The sequence below is a fragment of the Diadema antillarum genome, unplaced genomic scaffold, assembly GCF_040938485.1.
Source record: "Diadema antillarum isolate AM-2024a unplaced genomic scaffold, OU_Dant_1.0 scf00000194, whole genome shotgun sequence".
Classification (NCBI taxonomy): domain Eukaryota; kingdom Metazoa; phylum Echinodermata; class Echinoidea; order Diadematoida; family Diadematidae; genus Diadema; species Diadema antillarum.
In genome coordinates, this window is record NW_027271083.1 from 166804 (window position 1) to 186328 (window position 19525).

Consider the following 19525-nt stretch of genomic DNA (forward strand, 5'->3'; position numbering starts at 1 on the left):
CTACCTAATAAACAGTAGTACAATGAGACAAATTATTACGTGACAAATACAAAATATGTCATATCATGACACGACCCCCCATTTCAAGATAGTACTGCTATCTACAATAGTATTTTCACGTATGAAACTAATTTGTCCGTACATACACATGACAATATCAACATTCGATAATCCCCTTGCTATGGGTAAACATGCCCCTCTTACTCTGGACATCGGCTTAGGAAGTCTGCCCCAACGTTATCTGTTCCCTTGACAGCGGTTAATTACGCATCAAACTGATTTAGCAGATCGGTTACCTGCGCTGCTTGTGACTCGGCCAGTTCCGCATCTATCATCACGTCAGCCACGCTCTCATTTTGCGATAAGGCGGGCAGTCCTATGCACGGTCGGTCGAGATCGGGTTCGACCTCCTCTTCGACTACGGAGATGGCATTCGCTTGGACTTCATTGTCCCTACTTCGCGCACGGTCAACATACTTCTTCAAGAGATTAACATGGTAGGTCTTGACCTTGCCATTGACCTCAACTCTCACATCACATCGCCCTAGTGTGCCTGTGACCGTATACGGTCCCTGCCATTGCATCAGGAGCTTGCTTGCGCTCGTTGGCCTCATAATGAGCACTTTGTCGCCAACCTCAAACTTTCTGTCACGTGCCTTTGCGTCATAGTAATTGGCATATCTTTTCGATGCGCGCTTGAGCTCCTCATGCGCCACTTTGCAAGTCTCCTCGAGTCTCGCTCGTAGGTCCACAACATACTCGTATGTTGTTTTGACCTCTTCGTCGACTGTTTCCGCTTCCCAGATTGTCTTAATCAGGGAGAGAGGTCCACGTACAGTCCTGCCATACAGCAGCTCAAACGGACTAAAGCTAAGGCTAGCTTGTGGTACCTCCCGATACGCGAACAACAATGCCGGTAAATAACGGTCCCAATCTTTGGGTCGCTCTGCACTCATTCGTCGCAGCATAGCTTTGAGAGTTCCGTTGAATCTCTCAACCAACCCATTGCACATGGGGTGGTACGGAGTTGTGTGAAGCTGCTTTACGGACAGCAAACGCCCTAACTCCCTCATTAGCTCAGAAGTGAACTGCGCCCCTCTATCAGAGAGAATCTCATCTGGCAAACCTAAGCGGCTAAACATCTCGACAAGCGCCTCAGCCACTCGCTCGGTTTCAATGCTCGGTAATGCAATAGCTTCTGGGTAGCGAGTTGCATAATCGACCAGCGTCAAAACATACCGATTCCCACGATCGGTCTTGGGGTCAAAAGGTCCTACGAGGTCAATCGCCACGCGCTTGAACGGAGTATCAATGAGCGGCATGCTCGCGAGCGGCACGCGACCCACGCTCCCCTTATTTACGGTGCGCTGACAGATATCACATGATATGCAATATCGCCGGACATCATCTCCCATACCTGGCCAATAGAAGCTTTGCTGTAATCGGTCGAGTGTTTTCTGTATTTTTAGGTGCCCAGACATTATGCCATCATGGGCAAGCGCCATTAATCCATCACGGTATGCGCTCGGTACGGCCAATTGTCGAACTGGCTTGCCACATTCCAATTTTGTAGATTGGAATTCGCGATAGAGCAGGCCTCGATGCACGAGAAACTTGCTCTCATTTCCTTTGCTTGTCGTCGTTTTCTGACCACTCTCTGCTGCTCGCCAAGCCTTCGCAAGCGTCGGGTCAGCCTTTTGCGCTGCTTCATACTCACCTTTACTCGTCGCGAGTGAGAGTGCACTTGCTGTCGGCAGTGGATTGAGGGGTTTCGCACTTTGCGCTTTCTGACCACGTGTCTCTACTGCCCCTCCCTCGGATGATGCTACCATCTCTTCTTCATCTACCACTACCTCGTCACTATCGAGTGACCACTGTGGATCGGGATTATTTTGGTCCCTGACCCCGGGAATATTCCCCAAAATAAGCTCATACATTGGGTCTTCCATAACCAGAGCTTCCACTTCCCCAGTGTAGAAAGGCGTGTCTACCCATACCCTAGCAATGGGGAATTCTCTGACAGTCCCGTCTATCAAAACCACCCTCTTCTTCTGCCCTGCAACAATCTGAGGGGTTCTAACAAACACTGACTTTACTACGGCTGTACTACAGCCACTGTCCCTTAGAACGGACACTACATGCCCTCCTACTTTTCCCTGAAGAACAGGCATGTTCACACCTGATGGTCTGACTCCCGAAGAGCATCCTGCCTCGAGAAGGGGTATTTCATCCCCCGAAGCTAGCTTCACATACGAGCCCGGCTGTCTTGCCGTTTCATATCTAACGGTGTTAGCCTCAATACAGGCAGCCCCCTTTCGGTCCTGACTAGTCTTCTCCTCAGACCCCTTTATTTCATCCAAAGCAGCAGCCCGGTTTGGTCTCGGACTATTCGTTTTTGCCTGGCAGTTTCGAGCCAAATGACCTGCCTTCCCACAAACATAACAACCACTTGACCCCTTATTTCCTTGTGGGCCACTGAATTTGGGAGCCAAATGACCCTGACTTTGGCCCTTGTCAGGTCGCTTTTGGTCTTTGTAGGAGTGGTTCTTTTGTTCCTTATGGGGGTGGGCCTGACTGTATTGATCCGCTAGCTTCGTCATTTCATCTAAGTTTGCCGGATGTCTCTCGCGGACAAACTGCTTCAGCTCTTTCGAGCTCCTGGCATAAATTTGATCCATTATCATCAATTGAATTAAGTCATCAAACTCAGCCCTAAAACCAGCTAACTCTAACCAACGCAAGAGATAGCGCTTCAGCCTCTCGGCTAACTGACTGTGAGTCTCGCCAGGCTCTACCTGCGAGCTCCGGAATTTAGCTCTAAATCCCTCTTCGTTCAACTCATACCTTTGGAGTAAGGCGGCCTTTAATTCATCGTAATCATTTGCAAGTTCTGACGGCATTCGGGAATACACTTCCAGGCCTTTGCCCGTCAACAGTGTACTGAGGGGTAGGGCCCACTGAGTTCTTGCCCATCCCATACTCTCAGCGTATCTCTCAAATCTGCATAGATATGAGTCTAAGTCATCTGTTTTCTCATTGAAAAGAGGTAATTTCACCTTTTTCATGCCATTACTAGGAGAATCATTTCTAGGTCTGGCTGCTGCAATTTGCAGCTCCAGCTCTTTCATTTCTTTCAAATGCTCCCTTTCTTTCTGTCGTTCATCCCTTTCCTTTTGGCGCTCTTCTCTGAGCTTTTCTTCCTTCAAGTCTAGTTTCTCCTTTTCATCCCTAGCAAAATCGACCAATTCCTTGCCTGTCAGCCCTGCCTCCTTCCCCACTTTTATGAGTTCAGAATACACATCCATTGCAATGTACAATCACGTTACTATAGCAACAATCACCTCAATGTAATCTGACCTTAAGACACTGGACCTTGAGCCTAACTCTCACTGGCCAAGCAAGTGGCCACTGGCGGTCTAACCTTTGGCTTCTTGTTTCGAGTTGTCAGTTGCACATATTGAGTTGACTGGTCTAGTTTCTAACTTTTAACAATTGCTGCCCGGGTTCTCCACCAATTCTTGTCACAGGGGACTTTCCTCTGAATGTGGGGAACGAAAGTCCTCCCTGCGACTGGGATCTTTTCTATATAGTCAAAGGTTGACTCTCTCAAAATGCAGCAGATTGTTAGCAGACCATTCATTCAACCAACTCTTTCGACTTGTGCAACTACAGTGCCTCGAAAGAAGTAGTCAATCACACCGTGTTCTTACAATATAGCAATCAGTAAGATTTATTATACTGGGCTCAAATTGTGGTCGTTTACAACAATAACATAGTACAAACTTGAATACAGATATCCAATTCCACTTGATCTTGAGCTTGGTTGCTCTGCTCGTTGGTTTATTCTAGAAGCTCCCGTGCTTGGTTGCTCTAGGTTGTCGACGATGCCCTGCCTGAAGTAGCGGGTCGTCTCCCCTGACTTCTGGTCCTCTCTGGAACCGCAAACTGTGGCTCTCTCTGCAGCCCTAAACTTGGTCCTCGCTGGAACCCTAAACGGTGGCTCTCTCCCTGGAACCCTAAACGGTGGCTCTCTCCCTGGAACCCTAAACAGTGGCTCTCTCCCTGGAACCCTAAACGGTGGCTCTCTCCCTGGAACCCTAAACAGTGGCTCTCTCCCTGGAACCCTAAACACCAACAGTTGTTGGTGTTTACACTCGAATCCTCCTAGATTCTCTGCTGGACGGTCAGGCTGTCCAAGCCGAAATGCAACAATCCCTGAATCACACTGATTCCAAATAACACTCTGCTACTCTAACTTCGCAATCTCGAAGTACCGTAGCCTGGTCCTGAGTGTTCCGCAAATAATGTGGCATCTGAATTTTATGCCCAAACACTGCATATTTATACATTTGTTGGACCATAGGTCTCCATGTAAGATTAATTAAATGAAGTGACTTCCTAGAAAGTTTTTATAGAAGTCCTGCCCCCTTTTCTTATTGGATGGAGTTTTCTGTCTGTCAAAACTTTCCTGAGTATCTCATTTTGCATTGGTCAAGCCCCTGCTTGACGTCATCACTTCCTGTCCACGGAAACCAAAATTCTTTGAAGTGGTCCTGTTTTGACCTAGCTAGAAACTTGCGTTTGACGTCGTGAATGACGTCCACATACCAGTTAGTATGAGGCATACTACCAGGGATACCCTTTCCTCGTATTTTGACGTCATGTAGGGTTTACTCATCCCTAAAACATTTAATTCCAAATCACTCTCTTTTACTTTGATTGTGCATCGCAACATCTCCTTATATGGTTATTTTGATGCAAGCTTTTGTCTTTAAATCTGCGCTTCTTTTGTAACCATTGCGATAACATCAATTTCTTACATGAGCTACCTAATAAACAGTAGTACAATGAGACAAATTATTACGTGACAAATACAAAATATGTCATATCATGACAGATGAAATGATATAATGTATTTTGAAGACTGGAGAAGGATCCATTAGGATGGGAAGTAAAGCTTGTAGAATAGTCGCGATCACACACTGGCAAAAGATAAAGAAGTTTGAGATCGCGATATCTAAGATCTCAAAAGGTTTGTTCAGATTGGCAAAATGTCGAAAAGTTTAAGGTCGCAGTCTTTAAGATCTTGAAGTTTTACAAGTACGTGTGACTGCAAACTTTCCGCGAAACTTCCAAAAACAAAGTTTACTTGGAATATTTCATCCTTTGCCATCCCCGCCAAACTTCTCGATCTCTTACCAGTGTGACCGGACAACAAAACTTCAGATCGCGAAGACTTCGTGATCTTAAACTTTGCGATCTTTTGCCACTCTGATCGGCCTTATCATCATAAAGTTTAATAACGATGTTAGAATAGCAGTAAGGGAGAAGAAATGAAAAAAAAAGAACTGTGGCACACATCTACCTAGATTTGATCGTTCTACATCTGATATAAGAAAGTAACTTCACTTCCAAGACAGTTTGAATTCTGAAATTGCCTCGGCCAGTGCAATCTGCGAATTAAGGGGTACACACCTTCCTGGTCCTTTTTGTTTTATGTTTTCGATATATTTGGATAATATGCTGCCAGTGATAACCACCAGGTATTGATGCATTTTTGATTTATTCTTAACTGGAGGACGCCACTCTTCCTTGTCTGTCTGACTTTTGCTAAATGGGTAAATTATCCGGTCCCATACATATTCCTCGAAAAATTATATTGTTATGCATCTTAACCAGCGAGAAGTGATAAACCTATACTCCACTTCCATTGATTTAGGTCATTTTCTGTTGATTGTTATAATCTTATATAGATATCGAGCTTAAGTCCATGCTCCATATTAGTCTAGAAGACACATTTATGATAAATCTCACCAGTGTGATTCAGATCATAGAAATGACATTCTAGGCAAAAAGGACTCTATAGCTTTAAGGACCAGTGGTTTGTAAGAACTAATTAAGACTGAATACTCATACGAAACCATGTTACATACAGAAGATTCCAGTTCGTATAAAAGGTAAATGTGACCCTGCACCTCAAAACAAACAAAAAGTCGCCAGACATGAATGTTTAGTTAAGACCATATTCTGAAAGAGCCGACTTTAAACTTTAAAATGATGTATAACTCAAATCAGATGGACTCTCCTAACCTATCTAAACATTGGAAAGAAAGCAAAAACTCAGGAAAAGTGTGAACTGAGAAAAGAGGCTCTGAAGTACACCAAACCGTGCTGGCTGTGTGATGAATGGGACAAAAAACAGGAAGTAAACCACCAGAGTAACAACAATGAAGGGATTATCAAATTAAACTGAAATTAAGCTTGTTGATGTCCAAAAAGGTCAAATGTCAATTTAAAGTACATTTCTGTGCATGTTGATGTACTGCCCGCCATTGATTCTTTGAGATTTTTGAGATCGTGGGATCAAATGTCAAGCGTCAGGTCCAGGTTGGAGTGCTGAGGATTTGTTGTTTGGTGCTGACCTTGTATGGTTTTTTATGTTTGACGTATGAATTGTGATAGGTTAGGTGTACTTGAAAATGTTGGGATTTTTATATATCCGGGTTTTTTTTCTTTTCTTTTTAATAACGTGGATTTTTTTTGTGTGTGTTGGGCCTGGTTGGGGGGGGGGGGTGAGCATTCAATGCCTTGTGATAAATACAACGCTTTTTTATGTTTTGTCAATTTTGTTGGAATATTGCTATATATTGTTGAGATGTGCTGTAGATTTGTTGGGAGAGCCACATTTTGTGCAATAGCGACACTTTGAGTTTGTTTACATTCATATGATCTTTTGTGATATATATTTATAATCAAATTTGATTATTTTATAGTTCGGAAATCTAATTATTTTGTGTTTAGTTCAGCTACTCACTGGTTTGTTTAATTGGGAATTTTGAGGTCATGGGATCAAAGGTCAAGGGTCAAGGGCCAGGTTGGATGCTGAGGGTTGTTGTTTGGTGCTGACTTTTTATGCTTTTTAGGTTTTTATGTATGAATTGTGATAGGTTAGGTGTGCTTTGAAAATTGTTGGATTTTTAGATATCCTTTTTTCTTTTCTTTTCAATTACAATTGTACGTGCATGTTCTTTGAATTGGACCTGGTTGGGGGGGGGGGGGGTGAGCGCTCAACACCTTTGTGATAAATACAACGCTTTTCTTATGTTTTGTCAATTGTGTTGGAATGTTGTTATATATTGCTGAGATGTGCTGTAGACTTGTTGGGAGAGCAACACTTTGTGCCATAGCGACACTTTGAGTTTGTTTATATTCATACGTTTTTTTTCTGATGTATACTTATAATTGAATTTGATTGTTTTTTTAGAAATTTAATTATTCCATGCTTAGTTCAGTTACTCAATGGTTTGTTTAATTATTTGTTTTTTATAAACGTAATGTGCAATCTGTAAAGCATTATTGATAATCTTAATCATGTTAATACATGCATTTTTATTGAGGGTTAAGAAGTCAATGGTTGTAACTAATGAAACAAAAAACATATTTGTTTTTCTATGCATGTACTTTTTGTCGATTATTTTCTTGGTAATCTCTGGGTCTGGGGTCCAAGGTCAAGGATTTGAGACCGGTTGAAATATCAAGGTTTCATCTGTTTGTACAGGCCCTGAACAGTGTTTCCGTCATATTCACACAGTATTCATTTTGATACCCAATTTCAATTACATTTGTATATATATATATATGTTTTTTTTTACAATGTCGTATATGTGTTTTAATTGTAAAATGAACAATTTCAGCTATTGAGCTGCATGTTCTTTTTATTGTCAATAAACCTATATTGAATTGAATTGATTTGAATATCCTTTCAAAAGTGATTAGAGTTGAAAGTAAAGAGTGTGTACAAGGTTTTTCAGAAATGAAAAAAGGATTCTAAAGACACACCTAATCACACTTTTCTACCAAAAATGTTCGAGATAAACTGCTAAAAAAAAAAAACACTTTCCTGCCCGTTTTATGATACCAACTTTTAGCATAATGTAAAAGAAGACCCGCTCTTTCAGAAAATATGAAAAAGTCAAGTTCGGCTAGGTTGACTCATTTCACTTATTTTCAGTCCTCACGCAAAATCAGTGTGTGCGACTTTACGTTCGTTTTGAGGTGCACGGTCACAAATGGTGGCCGTTTTGCCTCTCATTATATGCTTTATCAAGTATAGGTTTTGAATATCCATGTTGTCACTTGAATTTCTGCCCATGAATTAGGACATGGATCTTTTTATGGAGGACCTGGGTTTTCCACCACCTTACGAACATGAAGTTACTTTTGTTCTCTTGAGGGATAACATCGATCCGATAGCTACCTTAAAGAGGCCTTATTCCGTATAACTGGAGTTATGCTTTTTTTTTCTGCCAGACTGATACTGACAGTAACACTCTTAGTAAAGCAAGTAATCAAGAACTCACAATCATCAAGGATGCTGCTTGTACGAGAAGAAAACTAAAGGATTTCAAGAACTTGGTTGTTATCAGTCGTCTTATCAGTCAGTAAGAATAAACTTATATTCTATTCAAAAGATACATCACGCTCGTTTGGCACAAAATATGTTCCGCCCATCTTAAAGGCAAAAGTAAACTGAACGCTCGCGGAAGCAGTTCAACGACGATACTCCGGTATAAAACAAAAAAATTAAAAAGATAAAAGAGAAACCTCACTGTGCCAGAAGACAATGCGGGGTGGGAACGTTTTGATCTGGCCTACAGCCTGTACTGATGTATCTAGCTCCAATCCTGCAAAGTTGCCTTGAGATGATGTCATGTGCATGCGAAAGTAATGCAGAACGTTTCGATGCAAATGTCACAAATCAGGCCTACGATGTACAGCAGTGTGTGCATGTTAGCGACAATGTGATGATGCAAACCTTGCATGAATGTAGATTAATTCAGCTCGATTGGGAAATATACTTTTCGACTCAGATTATGTTTCTTCGACAGCCAAAATATAAAGGTGTTAATAACTGAAGAATTATAAAGTCATCAGTCGTTTCTGTTTCCAATATTCCAGGATCTTTCTTACATTTTTTTTTTGTTGAGCCTGTAGAGTAGGTAAAGAGATAGATTAAGAAAGACATAAATTATGTTCGCAGACGAGATTTATGAAAGTTGCCAATTGATTTTACATTCAACTGCAGATTCGAAAATATTTATATCAATTTATCCAATGAAAACGACAAGGTACTGGGAAAGATGAAGTGACCTTGCACTGATCCATGATCGAGCAATGTATAGTGGTGTGATTGCCCAATAACTTATCCTTCTTTCATGACGCCATGATACACTTTGCTAGCAAGACCTTGTTTTGGTGGAAAATATGCATAGAAAAAGGGTAAATATTTGCATAATTCATCATGCAAATGAGATGATAGAGGTATATTGTTTAGTAGTTGCAGTTAATTTTTGTATCTCTTAATCACAACAGGAATCTTAAACAGATCTTGATGTAATAACTGTTATGAAACATATTCATTATTGCGGTAGTGCGTTGTAGAATCTCGAAACCTGCCTGGTCTACGGCCTCTTGAATACCAATTTGCAAAAATATTTCCGTAAGTGTTATTCAGTCTGTTCTTTTTTATTGATTGATTCCAGTACTTGATCTACCTCGGACTTTGACGACACTAAAATGTGCACCTTGTTTGTCCAATAACTTATCTGTTTTTCAGTACGCCAAGGTACATTTTGATAGCAAGACTTGTTTTAGGGAAAATATTCATATAAATGGCCAGCTATTTGCATAATTCATTATGCAAATCAGATTATTAAGGTATTTCTTATAGCGTGTTTGCTTGTATCTCTTTATCACAAAAGAATCATCAACTTAGGTCTTGATATGATAATTATGATTCAGATTGGCAGCAATGTGTTGTAGAATCTCGAAGACTGTCGTAGGTTAGCCTCTTGCTTACCAATTTGCATACGTAATTGCAAATATTGTTTTTCATTTATTTGTTTGTCCGAATCTGTTGATTCCAGTACTTGATTTTCCTCGGACTCTGATGACACAATGACACTTTGTTTGACCGATAGCTTATCTATTTTTCACTACGCCAAGGAACATTTTGACAACGAAACGTAATTTGTTTTAAGGGAAAATACGTCATGCAAATAAGATGCGTGCTTTATTTTAATACTTGAAGTTGGTTCTGGCATCTGCTTATCACACAAAAGGAATCGTGAACTGGTTTTGATACAATGATCAGGATTATGGCTATCATCAGGATTATGATTCAGATTCATATATTGCGGCAATGCCCTGTAGAATGCAGAAACCTGCCAGTTCTTTATCCTCTTGTATACTAATTTGCATAGATATTTGCATATGTTTTATTCACTTCTTTTGAATTGATGGATTGCAGGGCTTAATTTTGATTGGACTCCGATGACACCATGTACTTTTTGTTTGCCCGATAACTTGTTAAAACGACTAAAAACAAGTGAACTTATAAGTACTATACATGTGCATATGCGGTAATGCATTGCTGTATTAGCGTCAACTCCTAATTTGCATATTTCCCTTCTTAATTTGCATATATAAGTGAATGTTATAAACAATTGATGACCTAGGTATTGTCTCTGCACCTTGATTTCTGAAATTATTACTATTTTTGCATTGCTGTGGACAGTTTATGAAATTAGATCATCGAAACACCTTAAAAGCAATGGATCGGCGGCTTGTTTATGTAAATTAGATGCTCTTAGACTCAAAATTACGCTTGGGAACTAGAAGTTTTGGATTCAGCGTACTTGAATTATAAAAAATAGACCGGTTCCCAACTTTTACTAAAAAAATGCCTCTAACATTCATATTTTCCCCAAATCCCACTAGACTACTCGGCATGCGCTCTCACTTGGCTTGCTGCAACTCGGAGAAACAAAGACGAAATAAAAGTGGCTAGAAACTACACTACACCGAACCCAGCTTAGCATGAAAAGTTAGTTTGCACTCAAAACACCTTGTTTGTCGAAGAAAAAGTCTGCATGCGCTAAGACTACTACACGCACCACTGGCACTGGCGCCTTTAGCAGTGCTAGTGGTGGGTGTAGTAGTCTTGGCGTGCAAAGACTTTTTTACGTTTGTTCCAACAAATAATGATGAAAAGTGACCTGTAAGATTCTACTGATACCACAATTTGGAATCACATACTACCTGGGGATATCCATGGAGGTCCCATCTATCATCCTGTCTGGTCAAGCCTTTTCTGCGGGGTGGGTTGAACAAACTCCTGTATTCGCCCCTTACAGCAATTAACGCCTTGACTGTAATGGATCACACCATAAGCGCAGTGAAACAGTGTAGAAGCTGAAAACTCATCAAATTAATGAGCGTCTTCATTTATATTGCATAATTTTTAACACCCCTATTAAAAAAATACAAAATTGAAAGCACACTTGGGGCTCCTACGTAAAGTCATCATTCATAACACACACGAGCTAATTCCGACAAGTATACTTTCAATGTACGTAACCATGCACCCTCCCCCCCCCCCCCCACCCTTCTCGGCAGGCTTACAAAGTAAATAGTTAATTCCTCTGGATGGACGTTGCAGCCATTTCCTGTGGTAGTAAACCCTGTCGATGTATGGGTTGCAAGCATAAATTCTGAAGACTGCACAGTACACTTGTTGCCGAAGTGATCCTTGAAAACCAATTTGTAAATCACTGGGGTGCACGAAGATGGGAACCAAAACCCTGCATAGTCTTTCCACGGCAGTCTGTAGTAGCTGGTGGTATACCCATGCTTTCAGGAATCGGTGACATGGTACCAACCAGCACGACCAGAGACAACAAACACTTCAGTAGACCCCTCAATCTGTGTCTGATTTTTTTTTCTCTCTCTGAGATTATCAAAAAGGGGTTTGGGGAGGAGCTTGGTGGAGGGTTTTCTCTCCCCCCCCCCCCTCTACTTTACAGAAATCAATGTTTGCATCCCACACTTTTTTACATGAAAAATACACTAGATGGGAGGGAAGTAGCAGAAAGAAAAATATGAGGACTTTGTTCTTGTTTTTGTTTGGATTTTGCTTGTTAGCTGACTTTCAGCGGAAAATCACACCTCAAAAATATAAAGGATTTTTATATTTCTCTTGTCTTTTGTTTTTCTTCTGTCTTGAATGACGATTTTGACACCCCTCCCCTTTAAAAATAAAGAAACGTTGCATCGCCTTGATATTAAATCAATAAAATGGTAATAGGAGTATCCATTTCATTGTATGTAATGATGTAGTAAAACAAATCCTTTTATAGCTATTGTCTTTCTCAATTTTCTTGAATTAAGTCAAAGGGCAGCCCTGATCAAATTTGCTCTTATGGGGCGATGAAGCACTGTGTACAATGTGACTGGGCATCGGCTGGGATAAATTGTTTGATATTCATTAGCTAAAAATTGTGAGTTTCATTGCTCTGATGCTAGAAGTGGTGAACTTTGAGTTGAAAGTGAGACAATGAGTGAAAGATTATTTATGTCATCAAATTGAAACTCACAGTGACAAAGTTCGAATAGCATTAGGAAATCTAAATGAATCATCTTACTGTCCTGCATTAGAATTGATGTATCATAGAAACTGTTTGAGAGAAAAAAGAGACGGCTCAAAACCTTGAGTCCATGTCCCAGCTTGAAAAAAAAAATGTATTGCTGACATTGATATTTTGAATGCAGTAAAATGTTCTTTGACTTCATGATCTTGTAATGCACTGGATGAGTTCAATGAAGAATAATTATGTGTCTTTACTTGAGGAAATCAATGTTGATCCAGCTGTTAATCACCATAATTAAACATCTATAAAAAAAAAAACAGAAAAGAGAAAACATAGAGAAAGCTTCATTTTTTTTAAGTAACACCGGGCATGTATGAAAGTGACTTTGTGTAAAGTGAGAAACTTTTGGATGAACCTGCATGTAAGTGATATTTGGGACCACAATGAAGAAAGTAGTTTCAAAGGTCTAGCAAAAGAAGCCACATATTGAGGAAAAAGCCAAGTCTTTGCTTTCGATCCCTTTGGCTTATTTATAGAAGCTGATGAGATGTGAAGTGAAGTGTAGAGGTAATAGAGCCAGAACGACCCAAGATGATGGAAGTATTTAAAGCCCGATAGCCGTCATATGAATGGATCTCTCACGTTCGATATACGTTTTATGCGTCACCCGTTTGTTCCTCGTGCGTTTTGTCCCATGGGCATGCGGTTCATATTCATTTTTATAATTCTGTAATTCTATATATCTTTACTTGATCTTAAATGGCATTGTTGGCATAGTTGCATATAATTTTCGGTATTAAATGAAAATGAAAATGAAGTTGAACTCGAACTTAAACTTGATCTTACACAAATATCATAACAAAAAACAGTCATCATGAACTAGTTAAGGAGAACAATGATACACAACGGAAAAAAAAAATGGTCTGCTTCCCACTTTTATTTCAGAAAGCATTCGCTAGACTCCTGACACTGTGAAGCTGTCGTTCTTTTTTTTTTTCATCTGATTGATGATTGCATGATTATGTCCATGAAAAATGTTTAAGGGAAATATTTAGTATAAACGGTATATCATTCTGTGCGACGAATAAAGCATCACATATCCACCAGTGTCCACAGAGTACATTCTGGTGCAGGGAGAGTGTTTCTTTATTTTTTTTTTTTTTTTTAGTCTATCAAGTGAAAACGAAAGAGAGATAAATAGTAAGTCAACATCACACATTGGTATTTTGGCTACATTTTACACCGGTGATCATCATCATCTTCTGCACCATTCACAGGAGTCACAGATGACACCGGAACAAATGCGTTAAAATCAAAAGATAAAAAGCCTCAGCACAGATATGAAGTCTTTCTGTTTGCCTTTTTCGTTTGACATGTTTTTTCTAATACGCTAGCCTATCAAAACTGCAGTCCGTTTTTACGGAAATTTAAACATTTTAGAGTAAACTTCATAATATGTTTCTGTTTGGGATTGGTTCCATGACATGCATTTTCCCCTGCGACAAATATGCTCCCCTTAAAATGTGTCCGCTTAGCCAAATATAAAATATTCTACCCGCAAACATAACATTTTTATAACCCTAATCCTAATCCTCACATCAAACTAAACCTATAACCCTATCACAACCCAAATCCTAAGCCTAAGTCCTTCGAGAAAATAAGACCGGAGCTATTGTCCAAGGAGTAAATATAGTGTCACCGATGGGATCATAATATGTAAGTCGCTTGAGTTTTATAGGAGTTTTAATTATTTGAAATCGCATTTGTTTTTTGTTTTGTTTTTTGTCTTTACTGCGTGAACATATCCGGGTGATAGAGAAGTCCGGATAAGAGATGGCCGGATAACCGAGATCCGACTGTAGTTTCCCCTGTAGCATCCCAATGAAGGTGATATCCGAATTAACTGGAGGAAGCGGATCCGGTGTTTATCTCAAAATGACAAAAGGGGGAGGTAGACATGATGTCATTTTTTCCGTTGGGTTTTGCTTGTATGTTCGCATGTGTTATATGTATAGCGAATTATCTTATATATATAATTATATATAAGGTATATATATATATATATATATATATATATGTATATATATATATATATATATATATATATATATGTATATATATATATATATATATATATTTGAGATTAAAACCTAAAATGGCATTAAAGCGCTTTATCCTGGCGAGGAAATTAGCGAATGTTTTAGAAATATATATATATATATATATATATATATATATATATATATATGTATATATATATATAACTATGTGTAGTCGCGCACACTGATTTTGGGTGAGGACTGAAAATAAGTGAAATGGGTCAACCTAGCCGAACTTGACTTTTGTCAAATTTTCTGAAAGAGCGGGTCTTCTTTTACATTATGCTAAAATTTGGTATCATAAAACCGGCAGGAAAGTGTGTGTGTGTGTTTTTTTTTTAAGCAGTTTATCTCGAACATTTTAGGTAGAATAGTGTGGTTAGGTGTATCTTTGGAATCCCTTTTTTATTTCTGAAAAACCTTATCCACACTCTTCACTTTCAACTCTAATAACTTTTCAAAGGATAGTGCTACAGCTTGAAAGTTGGGATTAATTATGGACAGAATGTGCTGATGATGCCTGTTTAATCTCAGTTTAATCTGATAATCCCTTCATTGGTGTTACTCTGGTGGTTTACTTCCTGTTTTTTGTCCCATTCATCGCACAGCCAACGTGGCTTGGTAAAGATTAAGCGCTTGAATAGACACTGTACTTCAGAGCCTCTTTTCTCAGTTCACACTTTTATTGAGTTTGTGCTTTCTTTCCAATATTTAGATAGGTTAGGAGGGTCCGTTTGTATTGAGTTATACATCATTTTAAAGCTTAAAGTCTGCTCTTTCAGAATATGGTCTTAATTAAAAGTTTATGTCTGGCGAATTTTTGTTTGTTTTGAGGTGCAGGGTCACATATGTAATACACATATATGAAGAGTTTGCTCGCAAAAACCGATAAGTCCATTTTAGAAAATTTTAAAGTACGGTCTCTGTCATAAAGTACAAAATAATACCTTTTAAATGATGTATTGGTCACTACATATAAAGGTACATTTTTGAAGTTATGGTCAAAAGAAGCAACAATTTTCTTATTATTCTCTTTATTTTTCTTGACCTTTAATTGCAAATATCTCCATTTGGCAAATATGGACTTATCGGTTTTTACGAACAAACTCTTCATATTATATATATATATATATATATATATATATATATATATATGAAGAGTTTCATTGCAAAATGACCAAAGCTCCATTTTTAAACTTTTCAAAGTAAAGGCCGTGTCATACCTTTCCGGGCAAGCTTTGCGTGCGACTTGCAAAGAACAATTTTGACTACCCGGAGGTCCCCGTAGATGATCCGCACATGACAGTACCTAGCATGTATCTCAACCGTAGTCAACAGGAGGTGCGCACGTATATTTTTTTTTTATCCGCAACCGTGTTTAGGCCCTGTCACACCTATCCGGGCAAGCTACTCGGGCTTGTTACGTGTAGGGATTTTCTAGCATATCGGGCATTCCTGAGGGCGGAAAAGGATTTGAGCGAGTCAGCGCATGTGTCTTACTTGCTGGACGCGTTCTACTTAAATTATACTTGCGAGTTTACTGTGTGACCTTTGTACCAGTCGCGTGGGGGCTGACAACTCAGTGAAGGAATTCCTCTCATGGAATCGCTGAAATCCCACAGAATTCCATTATCCTGGCTGCATACGGGACTGCGAAGTACCTGCGTGGGAGTTGCCTGGGAGGTGCTGCCGCTAAGGGCCTCCTACTGGCGTTCTGCGTGGACCTCTACGGGCATTCCCGGAAAAAGTTTTGGTCATGCTCAAAACTTGGCTGCGGTTAAATCGGACTTGCGTTAGCACCTCCGGGCAACTACGCGCAAGATACTGTCAGGTGCGGACCAACTGCGGAGAGCTCCGGGGAGTAAATTTGTTTCCCCGCAAGTCAAGCCGCAAAACTTCCCCGTACGGTATGACAAGGCATGAATGTAAATTGCAAACATTCTTGTTCGCCCGCTGAAAATCTTCTACGTGCTGGAAACTACCTCCTCGCCACAAACCCGCGTAGCTTGCCCGGAACGGTGTGACACGGCCTTAAAGGGACAGTACAGTATTGGTGGAGATGAGAATTGGGCTTTTAACTTTTTGCGAGATATCAAGAAAACACTTTTGATATAGTACAGAGCATACCATTGTAAGAGGAATTCAAAGTTTATTTGATGAAAATCGGGTTTGGAATGACTGAAACATCCAAAAACAAAGTAAAACAAAGCGATCGTAATAAAGTGTGGGTCCCACACTTTATTAGAATCGCTCTTTTTTGGATATCTCAGCCATTTCAAAACCAATTTTCATCAAATAAACGTTGAATTCCTCATAGAATTACATGCTCTTTCATATTTCATAAGAGGTTTCTCATTATCTCACCAAAAAATGTTAGAAACCTGAAACTAGGTCTCAACCAAAAATGTACGATCCCTTTAAGGTCCCTCGTGGAATTATCGTTGTTCTGAATTTATTGCGTAATGTTATGTAACCGACCATGACCTGTAACTGTTCACCTGTACCTCAGTGAGAAAATACTTTGCCATGCTTTACTATTCAGTGATCCAGGTGATCTAACTTTGTGTATTAGCGAAAGCAGACAGACCTCTCCTCTTTCCTTTTAGTCCATGGGCCCGGCCAGATATTGGTACCATCTGAGGTGGCAAAAGCTTTTTGGTGTCATTTTGTTTGTCGGGCATAGATATGCTTATCAAGCTATGATAGCATTTCCAAATGAGTAGCTGTCATAGTAAATGAATTTTTAACCAATTTGGTCTCGTTGTTATATCCCTATACTCCTGAATCGAAACTAACCCGCGCAGGGGCGGATCCAGGAATTCCGTAAAGAGGGGGCGCGTTTACAAAATTAAAGGGGGGGGGGGGGGCGCACGCACACCTCCCCCATATTTTTTTCTTTTTAATCTTTTGTTTCAACAAAAAATGGGGGGGGGGGGGGGCGTGCGCCGGTTGCGGTATTCCCTGGATCCGCCCCTGAACCGCTATACAAAGAAAAGCACTGTCTTCTGTATGTTCCATAGAGCTGTAAAATGCAGCTCTATGGTATGTTCACAGGTGTTCTGTTGTAAACACGGTGCGCTTAGTCTTTATTCAAGGCAGCGAAGGGAATATCCAAAGGTTATGATGTCCACAGCGCTTAGTCTCTATTCTAGACGGCGAAGGGAATATCCAAAGCGTATGATACAGTGCATATCCTTTTATCTATAAAACAACAACAACAAAAAAGCAATTCCTCGTGAATTTTACCGTATTTTTCCATTATTTATCATTTTCCGGCGAAAACGTTACGGTGAAAACGCTAATACCACGCCAATGTCGCTTTATTTCCATCCAACAATATAAGATAATGCTAAAACAATGTACCGGTACACTACGATACATTATAATGAATAATATTGTAAATTAACAGAGTGATTTTTGTTTAAAACTGATGTATTTGTTGATAGGGTAGTACAAAAACAGTATAGATAATCCCTTTTATGAGGAACTTTAGATATGATAACGTTACATTGGTCTAGAGAAAGACTAAGCGCACCGCGCGACACCTGTGGACATCATAACCCTTCGGATATTCCCTTCGCTGCCTAGAATAAAGACTAAGCGCACCGCGTTTACAACAGAACACCTGTGGACATACGGAAGACAGTGCTCTTCTTTGTATAGCGGTTAGTTTCGATTCAGAAGTATCGGGATATAAAAACGAGACCAAATTGGTCAAAAACTCATTTGTTATGACTAAGCTATTCATTTGGAAATGCTATCATAGCTTGATAAGCATATCTATGCCCGACAAACAAACTGACACCAAAAAGGTTGTGCCACCTCAGGTGGTACCAACAACCCATTTTTCGGGTCTTGGCCCATGGACTATTTCTCCCAACCTATCTCTATGCAAGTCATCCCTCCCTATATTTTCCTATATGTTATGTATTATGTGCGAGGGCTGTATACAAATCAAGCAATGCTTAGGCTGTAGCCCTTCTGCGTTATTCATTGCATCACTGTTCTGTTGGACATTGTACAGGCAATGAAGAAATGTATTGCTGTATATTCTAAAGGTAATGAAAAAACTCATTTCTTTAGGAACTAATGTTCATGTATATCCATGTATATGTATGGTACCATTAATGTATATGATATATGTCCATGTATCTGCATGAGCAATGATATAATGCAGGAACCAATAAAATAAAATAAAATAAAATAAAATCATCATCAGATAGAGTAAAATGAAACCTTTCCCATTAATACCTCACTGGTGACATAAGTAGGAATATCCGAGAAGATATGCATAAAAATATCGTATAGTTTCTTATCAGTTTCTCTGTTGTTGTTGTTGTGGTTTTTTTTTTGCAGCTTTAATCACAAATATTCCAACTTAACAAGAATTGATTTAGCTGGGTTTGCGATAGAACTCTTCATATATATATATATATATATATATATATATATATATATATATGTCTGTGTGTGTGTTACCAGTTCACATTTCTATGCAAAATTTGTTTGATTTCTTTTTTTCACCTTTTGGGTGTGTTTCATTGCCAGCCCCATTAAGAATGCAATGGAACCACTTTGTCTGATTAAAATTTTCAAATAATATCCAACTCAGCAATGCGTCCTTGCTACGAGAGAGAGAGAGAGTGAAAAAAAGTAATAACAGTGTCGCAATTTTTGTTTTATTAGGGGCTATTACGTGACGTCGTGTTTCGTTCACCCTGTTTTACCACGTCACACAAGAATCCTCATTAGCACCGGGACTGCCGTGGTACTTTTTTTTTTTGACAGTTTAAAAATCTAACACGACATCCACAGTCTGTCATGTTTGCGTATCCCGTCTCACCCCATTGTCTCACATCCATTCTGTTTTATCCATGGTGGCCTGAAACGTGGCTGCTGTGGCTGCCGGGAACATGTTGTAAACGCACCATTATTTATTTGTTTCATTCTTGACCATCATTCCATAGACTCTACTTCTGAAGCTATGCCTATGGAGAC

The 19525-nt window shown here is 39.6% G+C and overlaps 1 protein-coding gene across 1 annotated transcript; it reads right to left on the reverse strand.

Moving 5' to 3' along the window:
* Positions 1 to 263: 263 nt before the first annotated feature.
* LOC139723586 (uncharacterized) lies at positions 264 to 3305 on the reverse strand. The gene has a single exon (XM_071634821.1). It carries the CDS (start codon positions 3303 to 3305, stop codon positions 264 to 266), a length of 3042 nt encoding a protein of 1013 aa, XP_071490922.1.
* Positions 3306 to 19525: the final 16220 nt, after the last annotated feature.

What these genes read in the sequence shown, in the direction of transcription:
- LOC139723586 (XM_071634821.1), bottom strand. Translation starts at nt 3,305, where the DNA reads ATGGATGTGTATTCTGAACTCATAAAAGTGGGGAAGGAGGCAGGGCTG.